At 39.4% G+C, this 15,107-nt stretch overlaps 1 protein-coding gene across 1 annotated transcript in view; it reads left to right on the plus strand.

Moving 5' to 3' along the window:
* The window catches only part of CD44 (CD44 molecule (Indian blood group)), a gene marked incomplete at its 5' end in the record, with an annotated part of 53,340 nt that overhangs the window by 12,010 nt on the left and 26,223 nt on the right, over positions 1–15,107 (plus strand). The window contains 3 exons of the mRNA XM_014446107.2: positions 7,285–7,410; positions 9,955–10,068; positions 10,528–10,644. Of these exons, the coding sequence (XP_014301593.2) occupies positions 7,285–7,410; positions 9,955–10,068; positions 10,528–10,644 (357 nt within the window). The remainder of the gene's footprint in view (positions 1–7,284; positions 7,411–9,954; positions 10,069–10,527; positions 10,645–15,107) is intronic.

Raw genomic sequence — 15,107 nt, forward strand, 5'->3', positions numbered from 1 at the left:
CCTTTTTTTTTTTTTTTTAACCTGGGTTTTAACCCCCCCGGCTTGGGCCCGTTAAAACCCCCAGTCATTTTCCTCCCCCCAGGATTTTTTTAAAAAAATTTCGGTTTTGGGCCAGGGCCGGGGGGCCGCAAACTGCGGCTCACGAGCCACATGAGACTCTTTGGCCCCTTGAGTATAGCTCTTCCACAAAATACCAACTTCTGCACATGGGCCACGAAGTTTCAGTGGCACTGTACGTGCTCGCCCGCACGTGGTATTTTGTGGAAGAGCCACACTCATGGGGCCAAAGAGCCGCATGTGGCTCGCTAGCCGCAGTTTGCCGACCACGGGTCTAGGGACACATAGCTGGAGGAGTTATCTGATCAAATGAAATCTGCTTAAGAGTTTTATATGCCAGCTGTAGGGGAAGGCTCCTGCTGGTTTGTGAGGGTCATTCATTACCTTGGGGCAGGGAGGGTGGGAATATGGAAGCAGTGCCTTCGAGGAGGTCTCTGGGTTTGGGCCCCTTGTGCTTCCACTTGCATTGGGAAGCGTTTACATCTCCCTCTTGTCTCTTCCTTCACTTCCCTCTTGGCTTTGCCCCCAGGGTTTGTTTTAAAACATGCTTCCGAGTGGGAAGGAAGATTATTCAAACTCAGGCAGGGCGTCTCCTCTTGAGTCGCTTTCCTAGTATGGTGTGGATTTGCTCTTTTCCTGGCTATGGCTCCTGAGGGGTGGAACTCTGCTCTCCAAAGAATGAGGCAGAGATTTACTGGGCTGTGAATGCTGGAGACGAGACAGGACCCTTTCCATCCCGTGTCACCCAGAAGCCAGGAAACCTCCAAAGCCCCGTGAGTCAATGTAAGGTTGCTTGCTCAGCCGTGGATTAACTTTCTATTAGCAGCTTGCTGAGTGAGTGGTGCATGTAGGTTTGGGGTCCTGGTCGTCTCCTGCAGAATCTTTGAAGCATTTCAAAAAGCAGGCACTTGCAAATTGCCCATGTTTTCCCAGAATATTGGCTCTCTGGAGCCAGCTGTTTGTCACTCCTTGTTTGTAGTCCCACAGACGACCTTTCTTGAGAGAAACTTCTGCAGACCAAGCTGGCAGTGCTGCTGGCTACTTGCTGGTCCTTGATTTCCCTGCCCTTAAAGTAGCCCTGCTGAAAGTGCTTATCATCACACTCTCATCTTGTCAGATGCTGGCAGATAACAGTTACTGGTCTCAGCAGGAGGCAGGTCATGTTTACCCTAAACTTCCATTTCCCAAAGAAGAAAATCCTGACAAACTCTATCTTGTGGGAACTAGAAGAAGTTAACATTCCAGCTGCTAGTAGCCTATCTAAAATACGGAGTAGTTCACCTGTGCTTTAAGGTAGCCAGTCAGCACATTTAAGAAACATTCATAGCCTGTCTTTTAGTACTTTTTCTGCCTGTTAGTCAGCAAATATTGAATATCTATTATGTAATGGGCTTATTCGAATGCTTAGGTTCCAGTAGACAATATTCTTAGAGAGTGATATAGAAGGAAGTAAGGGTTATTAGTAAGGTAGTCATTCATTCAACCAGTACTTGAGGTCTTCTCTGTGCCAGACGCTACCCTCGTTCCTGAGGACTCTGAGTTGGACCTACTTTCATGGGGCTTCTCCACTGTTCAGAAAGCAAGGAAGGAGTGTGCTATGTTTTGCTGAAACATAATTCAGGATTTGTGTTGAGAAGAGAATTGTACTTTCTTCTTTCCAGAGCACTTAGCTAAGTTTCTTTTAGTAGTTAAGGAAGAGAGAGAGACTCACTTGTCCACTAGAGTGAGTCCAGGGCTAACCCCAGAGTGACTGAAATGCTATAGGATTCAGGGAGAAACTTGAAAGTAGCATATAACAAACTAGAAAAGTTAGCAGTGGTGAGTTCCTAAATACACCACATTTTTTAAGCCCAATGAGGAAAACGTCATGACTGTTGGGCTGAGAGTTGGAACTTGGTGAGAGGGAGTGATTGCGAATCCTCCCTAATGCGTGCAGGAGGGCAGAGGTCAAGAGGAGGGTTGGCTGAGTACCTAGAATTGCTCTTTGACTTGGCTGGCTCATCCCTTCCTTAAGGGTCCTTAGTGGGTGGGCAGTAGGGAAAGCCAATAAGAACAGCCATCTGGGTAGATTTTGACTGCCAGCAGACCTTTTACTGTAAGTGTTATTTTTGGAAGAGCCCCCCTGGAGGCATGTCATCAGCTCCTTTCCTATCTGTGATCTGGAATTCTTTGGAATCCAGAAACCTATACTCATTCAGGAAACCGACTCCTGCGTAGGAGCACTCTATTTCCTTGTTTTCTGGGTGTCAAAGAATGTTTTTGATATATATATATATTTTTGGTCTGGCATGGCTTACTTGCGGGGCGGGGGGGGGGGGGATTGGAAACTCTGCTGGCTAGGCAGTAGCTTTTTCCTTTCCCCCCAAATCTCTTATAACTCTTTTCAGGAAGACAAAAAATAATGCCAATTTCTATATTGCTCCTGTATGTTTACTTCCTGTTGGCCTCTTCTTGGTCTAGGCAAGCCGCAGTTTGCCGACCACTGGTATAGGGTGAGGGTAGCATGAGTTATGCATCTTTATTTAGTTTCTGAGGTGAGAATGGGATGTCTGCAAATTTTTTAGGGAATGCTCAGGTTTATCTCAGGGCATCATTGGTGAAATTGGCTCCTATCTCTCTACTCTTTATTCTGAGCAAATGTGTCCTTGGTAGCATAGAATATATTGTGCAGGTGGTTGACATTTGGCCTGTATACAGTCAAAGTTTTTAACCAGGAATTCATTGACTTACAGTAGAGTCAATGACAGCCATACAGTATACAAGACCACCTGAAATAATATGGAAAAATTTTAGAATGTGTATGTGCAGGATCAGTTTTTTAAGGAAAAAAAGTCATAACTTTTATCAGATTTTCACAAGTGGTCTAGATGTTTATTCTGGTGATATTTGACATTCTTCATCTATAGGGAAACGTTTTGGAATCAGTCCAACTTGAGAGTCAAATGAGAGATTTCAAATTGTAAAATATTACCAATTATCCTTTCTCTAATTTGAACAGAGTCCAGAATTTTTTTTTAACTTGAGAAAGTTTGTTTTTCCTTTCTGGAAACACATTCTGAATTAGAATTAAAAGTGACAGAAAGTGATGGACGGATGCTTGAGATCTGATTTCAACATGTTGAACACATACCCTTTGCAAAGTTTCTGCTTGACTTACATAAAGTATAAAGTTTGACTTGAGGTTAATGAGTGTCAGTGGAGCTTTCAAATGCCAGTTGTCATCATGAGCTACCTGGGTAAAATGATAGACCCAAAAGAGGGTGCACCTCTTAAGACACTCCAAAATTAGTTGAATAAAAGCAACTTTTATGAAATTCTGTGTTGAAGATCTTTAGTGCATAGCTGAATCACCCAGTCAAGTACATATAAAAATCTCTTTCCTTCATAGGTTATTAAGTAGCTACTTGATTTCTCCCTGAGCCTGTATTCAGGGGATTCCATTTGAAGAATGAGTAGCACTGAATTGACACCTATAGAGAATTTACATTTCCGACATTATCCTAAGATTCCAGGAGACTTTAGGAGAGTGGAAATGTAAAACCAGGCCTCGATCCTTCTTTTCTAATCTTCATTCTATAAAAGATACAGACATTGTGTATAGACAGAACTAAGAGTAAAGGCTTTGTAGAAAGACCTCACTAAACGATGTTTTCATGATTGATTCAATTACTTCCACTGTGCACTCAAACAGCCATGCAGCAGCTCAGGAGCACATTAATTGGATATGGTCTTGGTTTGATAATTCACAGCCTGAGACTCAGGATCAAACAACAGCAACAACAGGCAAACTATTATGCCTTCTGCTTATTTGTTGTCCTGATGCCAAGTATTTCAGTGTTGAGGAAAAGGACATCCGTTATCATCTTCTACTGTTGCTCCGTCATGATTGTTAGTGAGAGCAGGGTCTGGTACCATCTCATTTATGAGTCTGGGATACTATTCGATACTCCTAATCAACATGCCAAATAATCAGAATTATTGTCTCTCTAGGGGCTTCCCTTAAAAGAATCCTTCAAAGCAAGCACTCTAGAAAAAAAGTCTATCAGAAAATGCATACTCCTACTTTCTGCTAATTATCACAGTCAATAATCATAGAGGAAAATCTTGATTTTCAGATGGAACGTGTAGGCCTGAGATAATTATATGGACATCTAAAACCTCAACTGCAAAGTGCAGGAAGTGACCTGTTGCTTTACATCAGAATCTAGGCCTCTAACAAGCTCCCTGGATCTTTGACTGTTAACCCTAAGCTCCTGCAAAGTATTTTGACCTGAGAGCTTTCGTGGGAAAAGATTCAAAGACTATAATAATGGGAGATTACAAGCATGTCTACATTTATTAACTTTCGTTGATGGAGGATTTGGTCATATTTCAAAATAATTAGGTATTCTTTCTACAGAAGGAGAGTAATCAAAATGGTCCTTTACATTTGCTTAGCTGTTAAGACATTGAATAAACTATATCCATTATTTTGACAAATGCTCAAGTAAGGAAAATAGTGCCAATGTTATGACTGCATATCATGGTGATTAAGATAATGCTGGAGAGAGGGAGGAGGGAAGGAGGAAGATAGATATTGCAGAATAAAAATATGCTAATTTTAAATGTTTGAAATGTTCATCTTCATAGGATAAACATTGTGAAGGAAGCAGTCTTATCAATGTTTCACCTCAGGTCATTTCTGGACTTTCTTGATAGCTGAAAAATGGAATCTAATTCACCTTACCTTTGTATTTGGGAATTTAATGATGGTTTCAGTCTCTCTGCTTGAACTTTTTTCATTTTGTCCTCATTATCTAATGTTCTTCTGATGCACGTCATGATTACAGAAATGGTAGTCTTTAATAGTTTTCAAATCATGACTCTTGCTTCTGGTCTTGTTAGTGAGATCATTGGGTTACTTCATCTCTGTCTTTCCTGATTGATTTTCCTCTTTTCAAAATTGGAACTCAAAATGTCCTGCTCTGTTGTGCAAAATATAGTGTCAATATAAAACGTGACCATGGCAAGATTGCTAGAGGATTTGGACTCTAAATGGAAAAAGCAGAAAGGCATTTCCCCCCCCCCCCCATTTTTCACTTCTTGTGTCATCCTTCTGTGTATTTGGGATTATGTGTCTGGAATTGCTCACAGATATATCATATCCCAAATTCTTGGAGAATGATATTGCTTGGCCAAGGTAGAATGTGCAGAAGATGAAGGGCTAAGATGAAGAGCTGGGTTTTAGAATTATAGATGCTCAGATTTGGAGATCTTAAATGGTCTAGTTCCATCAAAACTTCTAATCATTTAATCTCTCACACAGCTTTCCTCCGAAGTGATCTTTCTGATGATGGGGCACACCATTCTTCATGAAGAAGCTCATTGTTGGGTAGTTCAGATTGTTAACTTTTTAAAATTCAACATCTGGAGGAATAGTCATCTCCCCCAAATGCTCACCACAGGTCCCAATTTAGCCTTTTGGGAGCACAGACAAAAAATTTAATTCCTTTTTTACATTATAGCCTTTCAAAATACAAAGACAGCTTTCATGCTCCTCTGGAGACCTCCCTGTTGTTTAGTTTTCTGACTTCACACAAGTCAAGATCTGTACAGCACAGTTTTTTCATCTTTGAGATGAGCAGCATGAATCAGATGAATTTAGGGTCCTTCTATCTCTGACATCCTATGAACTCCAATTTGGGCCTCTGAAATAAATGGAACTTCTGTGCTTTTTCCCTTTCTTTTCTCCATCTATATCAAGTGTAGTTAATTCTCTTGAGTAGAAAAAGAGTAAAAGCATAGGCGATGCTATTTCTTAGGAACTGATCATTAACCTTTCAGCAATCCATTCAATTATGGTTGCAACAGCTTTGATGAGCACTAGTGGTACAACTCCCAGAACTACAACCAAGAGGCGCGAAGCTGAGGCTTGGTTTTCATGGTTGTTTCAACCATCAGAGTCTAAGAACCATCTTCACACAACAACAGTAATGGCTGGAAATGCGTTATTATTATCTCACTTCATAGGTTTTCTTGACAGTCTTCAATAAATCTCATTGACTTTGGGGATACTGTCAAAGTCTACAGTCCATTCTGGTTTCACAAATGTTTTCAATGATGTTAGAAGGATCATGAGCTCTGAGATCTATGTGTTTGATTTGATAGCACTATTAAGCACATTTCTTCTTTCCACTCTATAGAATTAAGATAGCCCAGGAGGAGGCTAATAAGGGGATTGTGAAAAGGAGCCAGGTATTTCTTGATGACAGACAAAATTTTGACTCTGAATGGTATTCTACAATGATTAAAGTCATTTGACATTTTTTTACTTTTCAGGAGGAAAAATACAATAGCCTAGCTAGAGCTAACAAGATATAGCAAATTTTGATCAGTGGAACTATTCTTGGGGTAGATACTAACAGATGAAAAGACAAATGTTCATTCCAAAAAGATAGTGTGAATCTGATTCAAAATGTAGGAAACCCTTTGCGTAAAGAGATGTCTTCTGCAGTAACCATGGATAAGAGGTGGAGGGTTTCTTTCTTGTGATTGCTTCCAAAAGGAGAAGAGGGAGATTTCTTCAAATCCTGGCTACAGTCTGTCCACTTTAGATGATCAGAAGGGTTGACTAACAAATGCTAGCTATGACTTCTCTTAATTAACTGACTTTTCCATCCCTGTATGCTAAAGTATTGTTGTGAACTGCAGTGTAGCTTTCATTTGCCTTTACAGTACACTAATATGATGCTAGAGAAGATAAAAATGAATTAGCAAATTGTGAATACAACTATGGGATTTTAGAAAAGACTGATGTATTTAGAGTCCAAGGGTTTTTGAAAGTAGCTTGACAAAGCAAATAGGCACATGTGAAACGTTTCCATTCTATTCTGGGAGTCCTGGCTTTAATGACATGTGCTTCATAAGTTAATAAGTGTCTCTATAAGCACGAGGGAGTGTTTATTGGCCTTTCATTTCTTTTACTTCTTTGGTTTGGTTGTGTCTATATTTATTCTTTAACTTCTTAAAGAGAATGTCCAGTTGTAAAGATAATAGAAAATTGGTTTTAGATCTATAGTTTAGCTTCAGAGACCAAGATATGATAACTTAGGGGTATATGCGTCAAATGTTTCACTTTCTTCTTATAATCTTGGGAATTCCATCGTACATTCTGTGCCTGATTTTCTTCCTTTGTCAAGTGGGTTACTTGGCATCCAGCTCAGCTACTAATGCAAATCACCACAACAGGTACGGATTCAAATATCATCACAGCAGGCTGGAAGCCAACTGAAGAAAATGAAGATGAAAGAGACAAACACCCCATTCATTCTGGATCAGGCATTGATGATGATGAAGATTTTATCTCCAGCACCAGTAAGGATAATCAATTACAGTAGAACCATTTATGCAAGGCTTACCAATTAATCTGAGTGATACCCAATAGTATCTCTTTTGGGAAACAGTTAATATGAACAATGAGCATAAGCCTCTGACCACACCTTGGTTATACCTTGATGAGATTTTAAAGGAAGAAATAGATTTTTTTAATGGAAGCCAAACTGTATTTGGAGGAGAAATGGGAAAAACATATTTTATAAAATTCCCAGTGCCTCATGTTCTTCCTGGTTTATTTATGTGGTCTGATGCTACAGATTTTTTTTGAACTATTGAACTTTGTCAGAAAATGGCACAGTAAAATATTACCATAAATATTCATTGTGTAGTCACTGTGCTAGGTGCTGGTAACACAAATATGAAAAAAGCCAGAGCTCTTGCCTTCAAGGAACTTTTATGGTCTATCGAAGCGATGGACTTGAGAATGTGATTGGAAAGATAGTAAATCAAAGTTGTAGATGATCCTAAATCAAAGACTTAGAAAGACTTAGAAAGGCTTAAACAATGGAACTAGAACTCAAGAATTGTCTTAGTTAATCAAAACCTGGTTGAAGTCAAGGGAATAAATCCAAAGTTTTAACAAACAAATTGGGCACCAATATAACAGAAAGACGTTGAAGCAAAGGACAAATGTCAGCTGAGCTTTAACAAAACAGTGACAATTATTAAGAACAAGTAGTGAAACCACTGCATAATAGTATTCAACTTTGGGACAACTATAAAACTTTTTGAGAAAAGAGGTGGAATTGAGCTGAAAAATGTCCTTTAAAAATACAATGATTGGTCTAATATTCTGTTAGATGACTGAGTTTTCTATTCAGACCTGTAATGATCTAGGATACTGCCGAACAGACTTGAGAATCCTGGACTAGATTTCCTAACAGCTCTGCTTTTCCTTAGAGAAGGTGTCCATTTAGGGTGCCACATGAGCTGTTTTGGGTTCTGTCCATTCTAATCTGAGAGTATCATCTCCAAATGGACAGCACTCAGGGAGGGAGAGATCCTCCCCCCACCCCCAAAATATCTTAGGCCTTAAAAGCATCTAAAAATATTGCATTGTTAGAACAAAAACTTGAGATAAACTAAATGCATTATGGTATACTCCTTAGCCTGGACACCTCTGCAGAGGTTAGTCTATGAAACAAGGAAACTCTTTCTAGTAACTTCAGGAAGAAAGCCAAATAACCAGAAACACTGGAGCTTTATTATTACCCTGTCTCCTGAGTTAGGATGTGGCCCCATCTTCCAAGTGGGGCCACCAACAAAGAGATGGTCTTGAAACATGAGAAACTAAACACTTTTTGGGTGGCAATCCAAACAGATGGACCTAAAAATAAATTGTATGATCACACCCCAGAGGAAAACTTCCCTTGATATTTTTCATCTTTGTGGTATATTTTCCAATTTCATTTCACTTTTCTGCTTGGCACCTGTGCACATAATTCAACAGGATGCCTCTCTCTTCTGTAAGGGTGTGAAAACTGCCACTTCTTTCATACGTATTGCGAATGTGGTCAATGATACTAAACCTGATTTTCTTGTGAAACAGAGATGATAGTTCTGAAAAGAGTTTTGTATTATTTGGGTATCAATATAAAGTTTGAAAGAACAGGATGGATTTGCCAATAACCTTTTCACAAAAGACATTGATTCTGATTTTGTTATAATCCTTCTGTCGGGTGTGTCTCCTATTCTAGCCCTATCATTTGGGTGACAGTATCAGAGCACTGGTGGATATATGACTCTTTCTTTCTTTTTCCCCACCCTGGGGAGCTGCTGTGATGGTGGTGGTTGGTTCCCTATGGTGTTTTCCTACTGAATCTATTCGTCTTGTTCTCTGCTCCCCCCGCCGTCTCCTCCCCTCTCCCCCACCAATGGCTGTGAATGGCTTGCTGGTTAAATGCTTTGTATTTGATGAGCATATCATAGGTGTTTGATAAATATTCAGAAGTGTATAGCTAAATCATATGGCTGATATGGGTAGATAATCTTTCTTAGAATCACCTATAGGAAAGTTCTGGATGTCCAGAGTATTTCTTTCCCCACCAAAACTAGAAATGAAATAAAGTGATTATCATGGTATAACTTCCAGGTACCTACCTCTTCATCCTGAGGATCTACATGTAATGCGCTTGCCAGTGATACAAATTCCTTGGGCTTTCAAATGCAAAGGGACATTACCGACTGCATGGATGGGCAACGCTCTGCTGGTCTTTGGTTATCCTCGGTGGAGGGCTGGTGTTTCCAAAGCTTTCTTTTTCCTGCTGCAGCTTCTTTGGCTGCTTTCTCCAGAAGATCTCATGTTCTGGCCCCAAAGTATTCTATGACAGAATGCAAAGGACACTGAGATGCTTAACAATATGGCTGGACCAAGCCGAAGGCCCTCTCTCCTTTCCTTCCATTTCCACTCAACCATCTATACAATCTGGTATAGATGATTCACTGGACAGACCAAAGTGCAAAACAGGTGGTGAAGGCTCAAGAAATACCATTTTCCTAATAACTTCATCATCATTACCACAGTTTCAACCACACCACGGGTTTCTGACCACTCAACCCAGAACCGGAATGGGAGCCAGTGGAGTCCAGGCTTTTTAAACCCAGAAGTATCACTTCAGACAACCACAAGGATGACTGGTAATGGGATATGCGTTCTTAATTAAAGATATTTTTTCCCTCAAAGTCTATGATGCTGCAAAGGTCAATTGACAGGACACAGTGGGAAATTTAGTTAATATCTCATCACAAATTCTTAGAGAACTTTCATGACGATACTCAATTCAACTTAGGGGTCATTTATCAATCATACCATCTGGGCACAGGATATTTTATGTTGCTCCATTATAAGAATGAATACATTAAAATGGTTTATGGTGTTGCCCTTGAGAAAGTGGTTATGGTGGAATAAGAAGTCATCATTAAGAAATTCCATGCCCAATGGTTTCTTTCCTTGTGAGAGATTAGTGAAGTCACTCAGAAGTATTGATAGTAGATGCTCAGGCATTGAACTCTTAAATATCATGTACTTTAATGGAAGAACAGAACCATCAATTTGGTTGATAAAAATTTACAGTGTATATAAACATCATACAACAGATGTGGACAGAAGTGGCACCAGTGATTATGGAGAAAACTGGCCCCAGGAGGCACAGTCTCCTCTCACTCACCATGAACATCATGACGAAGCGGCGACCCAGCATTCTACAAGCACAAGTAAGAAGGATGGTGGTCAGCAGTTCTGGGTGTGATGAGCCAGTGAAGCCATTCCAAAGAATAGGGAAGACTATTTTTAGACATGGCTACATCTTCTATTTTTAGACATGGCTTTTTTTAAATCCCCAGAGCACGAAGAGCTGTCAAATCTGCACACCAGTCTTAGTAATTGGAAGAAAAATGCTAACTTGCCAGGTTGCCCAAAAAGACAACATACTTAAAAAGTGAAACTTGAAAAATATCTGAGATGAGGTTTTTGTGTCAAAGATTCCTAGAGGTTCCAGTTGGGTGACTTGTATGTGTTTATGAAAATGTATAGTGAAGAGTGTATTCTGTTGGTGCTTAGTAGTGGCGCCTTGAAAGAAAGCTTGACTGGTGCCATGATCTTTGGAATCCTATTTTCTATGAAGTCTCTTACGAATGCAGTGTCTTCTTCACATTCTCTTCCTCACTGCATTATAGAAAGGCATCCCTGTACTCCTTGGAGGAGAGTTAATAGCTCAGATGGTCTAGATATGAAAACTATGCCTGTTCTTTCTCTGTCTTTAAGCCCAGGGTAACTTGGGGACTTATTTTCTGCTATTAATTCCACTTATGTGCAAATATCTCAGGTTTTCTAAAACACTCTCAAGTCTCACTCACTACTAGACGATGAGGAAAGGACAAAAAAAATAGGAAGTATATATTCTTCTTTCATCTGTTTCTTGGAGAGATGCCTAACATGTTTGGAATAAAAGAAGCTTAATTTAGGATAACAGCTTGTAGCATTTTTAAAACTATGCCTCAACCATCATTCTCATAGCCTTGGATATTCCTAAAGCAAAAATGTAAGAAACATCCACTTAGAATCCAAAGGGAGAAGCCAAAGGGGTTTGGGAACCCATGGTTTGAGGGATGTTCCTCAGACAACAAAAGAAACATTTCAGACATCAGCTAAGACATAGGTTAATAAGTCCTGGATATTGCACTGAATACATCTAACACGCCTACACCTCACTACTTACCTGATAGATTTGCTACATGCATGAAGATTATGGGCTGTTAAGAACAGAGTTTTCTGATAGAAGAAGGAAATAAGAAGTCAACTCTTCAGAATGGGATTCTGTCAAAAAAATAAATAATTACAGATTAAAAAAACAAAACACAACACATGCAAGAATAAACAAACAAAAAACAGAATGGGATTCTGTACCAGTCCTCTTTGGGACCCAATACGATATTTTAGAGATTACTTTAGACAATTTGTACTTAAAAAGCAGAAAGCTACTTAAAAAGCTTGGAATTCATGAGCCTATTGTCAAAAGGTGGTGGTGGGGGGTGAGGGGGTATCATTACTGAAGGGTAGTTGAAAAACCAGACACAGCAGAACCTCCCAGAGGGAAAGCAGCACCAGCCTCAGCAATTCTTTTATCAGCACTTGCAAAACAAAGAGATTCTGGTGGTGACCTCTGGACTTTATCAAGGGAATATTACAGCACAATAGACATTTCAAAGAATTATGTGGCTATGTCACAGGTCTAAGGAAAGGCCCTGAGGAAAACTGATAAAGCCCTTGAGTGTTATACATAAATGACCCTCTTTTTGATTATAGCACAAAACTCAAATATGAAGTAAGGATGTAATAATTTAAAAATTGGAAAAAATATGCAAAGATCCAAACATTTAATTTATTCTTGTTCTAAGAATTTGCATATAGTTAAATAAATGTAAAAAGTCTTATTGAATAAGAGCATTACACCTAGAAGAGAGTCAGCCTTTATATTTTACAGTGGAAATCCTACTCGGTTAACCCCTATGTTGAAAACAACAGTAGGGCTACTGGGTATTTAAAGGATCATGTTGTTTATAAAGATAATGATAGAAGACATATAGAGTAGTGTGTGTGTGTGTGTGTGTGTGTGTGTGTGTGTGTGTAGTGTATGCTCATGTGTGCGTGCATTTGAAAACTTTGAATCGACAGATTATGTTTGGATGAAATTTTCTTGTTTATAATTGCACTCAGTGGTTTTTCTAACTTCATTACTTGTCAGGAGGCAGTGATTCAGTCAGTGGAAGTAAAACTTAAGATTTTGAGGTCTTTTTCCCTCTCAACTGATAACAAGTGAACCCCAGTGCTAGGGCAGAACGAAGACAATACGTTTTATTTATTTATTTATTTTAAAATATATTTCTATTGATTTCAGAGAGGAAGGTAAAGGGGGAGAGAGAGAGAGAGAGGAGAGAGAGACAGAAACATCAATGAGAATCATTGATTGGCTGCCTCCTGCACATTCCCAACTAGGGATCAAGCCTACAACCCCGGCATGTGCCCTGATCAGGAATCAAACGATCACCTCCTGGTTCATAGGTCGATTCTCAATCACTGAGCCACAGGGCTGGGCAATAAGTTTTATTTTTATTTTTTTGTTAATCTTCACCCAAGGATATTTTTCCATTGATTTTTAGAGAGAGGGAAAGACAGAGAGAAACATTGATGTGAGAGCACATCGATTGGTTGCCTCTTGCATACGTCCAGAGCAGGGCCCAGGCTGAGAAAAGCCTGCAACCAAGGTACATGCCCTTGACTGGCATCAAACCTGGGACCCTTTGGTCTGCAGGCTGATGTTCTATCCACTGAGCCAAACTGGCTAGGGCAATAAGTTTTATTTTTAAAATATTTTTGCTACTGTAAAATTACAAATATTTTCTAAAATAATGAAATTCAATCAGTTCTACAAATTGCAAAGTGTACTTCAACTTGGCCAGTTTATAAACTCTCTTTTTCTTGAGAACTAAAAATTTGCTATTAGTTGCCTTAGAAGAAAATGTAAGTGCCTTTCTAATTTCCCTGTTGGCATCCTGATATAATTTCATTCTATTCATTTTGTCCTTTTAAAACTGGACAATTACAAAACAAAGGTTGAAATTTTAAATCTGTCACACATTCCTATTGTGTATATAATGCCAAACTAGCGAGAATAATTTTCTTCCATTGAATAAATTTTGTTAGAAAGTAAATTTTTGTTAGAAAATTTAGTTTTGCTGAAAGTGTGGCAATTTTAGATGCCACATAGGTATAACCTCACAATGTGCCAGTGGAGGGGAATCCCAGTCATTCCCAGCATCTTCCATGCTGGGCAAATCTGCTGGTGCATTTCCAGTGCCTGTGATGATGGGTCACATGACCACCATTTCAGAAGGCCTCCTACTAGGCTCTTTTGTCATCTATTGTTAATATTAGAGGCCTGGTGCACGAAATTCATGCACGGGTAGGGTCAGGGCCTATCAGGGCCTTCTGGCTGCTGGCCGGAGCCTTCCTTCGTTCTGTGCCACCCTGTGGTGGTCAGCATACATCATAGTGAGTGATCGAACTCCTGGTCTCCCAGTCGAACTCCGAGGGGATACTTTGCTTATTAGCCTTTTATATGTATATAGATAGATAGATAGATATTCCTTGTAATAAAATCACTGGAGCAAAGATTTGAATTATCTGAGCAATTCTCTCAGACAAGATCTATGAAGCCATAGACTCTAGTAAAATAAGAATAGTGGAATTCATAATCCATAGTATAGTTCTGACTGTGCCATAGACTCTAGTAAAATAAGAATAGTGGAATTCATAATCCATAGTATAGTTCTGACTGTGCCAATCTGGCTATATGACTTTGATTTCTAATATCCCTTTTGGACTACCAGTGATATATCTCTTCTCTTCTCTTTTCTTCTTCTTCTTCTTCTTCTTCTTCTTCTTCTTCTTCTTCTTCTTCTCTCTCTCTCTCTCTCTCTCTCTCTCTCTCTCTCTCTCTCTCTCTCCTGCTTTTCTTTTCTGCCTTCTATCCCATGTGTATATGTAAAGTAGAAAGATATTTGTTGGAAATTGAACAATAATGGCTCACAGTTGAAATTCTTCATACAGCCCAGGCAGACCCTAGTAGTGCAACAGCAGAAATATCTACCCAGAAAGAGCAGTGGTTTGCAAATGGAGGGCATGGGGAATATCTCCAAACGCCCAAAGAACTCTTATTCAACAGCAGGGGCAGCTGGTAATGGATGGTTTAACAAGTAAGCGTGGGTGGAAACTTCCTCTTGGGTTACATGTTGAACGTTGAGGACATTGAACAAATAAGATATTGAAGGAATTGTCACAAGATGTTAAGTTTCCTTAATAAGTTATGGTATGGTCAACACAGAGCCATCCCTTAAATGCTTGTAACAAATCCCCATAAAGGAGACACAGACAATATGCCCTTGTGTATGGCATTTTCAGATCTAGTTTGGGGCATTCCCTGGTAAGGTTGTAGCAGAGACTCTGATCTTATAAAATACTCCCTTTGGTTTTATAAATGAATCTACTCTATGACGTGGGACCACACTTTACAGCACGGTTCTATAAATTCTGGGCTTGTGAAGAAACATATGGTCAGAACCCCAATGTTTGAAGAAATGAAGCCAGAGATCTTGATAAAAATACCTGTCTGATGTCA

This window comes from Myotis lucifugus, unplaced genomic scaffold (genome assembly GCF_000147115.1).
Source record: "Myotis lucifugus unplaced genomic scaffold, Myoluc2.0 scaffold_502, whole genome shotgun sequence".
NCBI lineage: Eukaryota > Metazoa > Chordata > Mammalia > Chiroptera > Vespertilionidae > Myotis > Myotis lucifugus.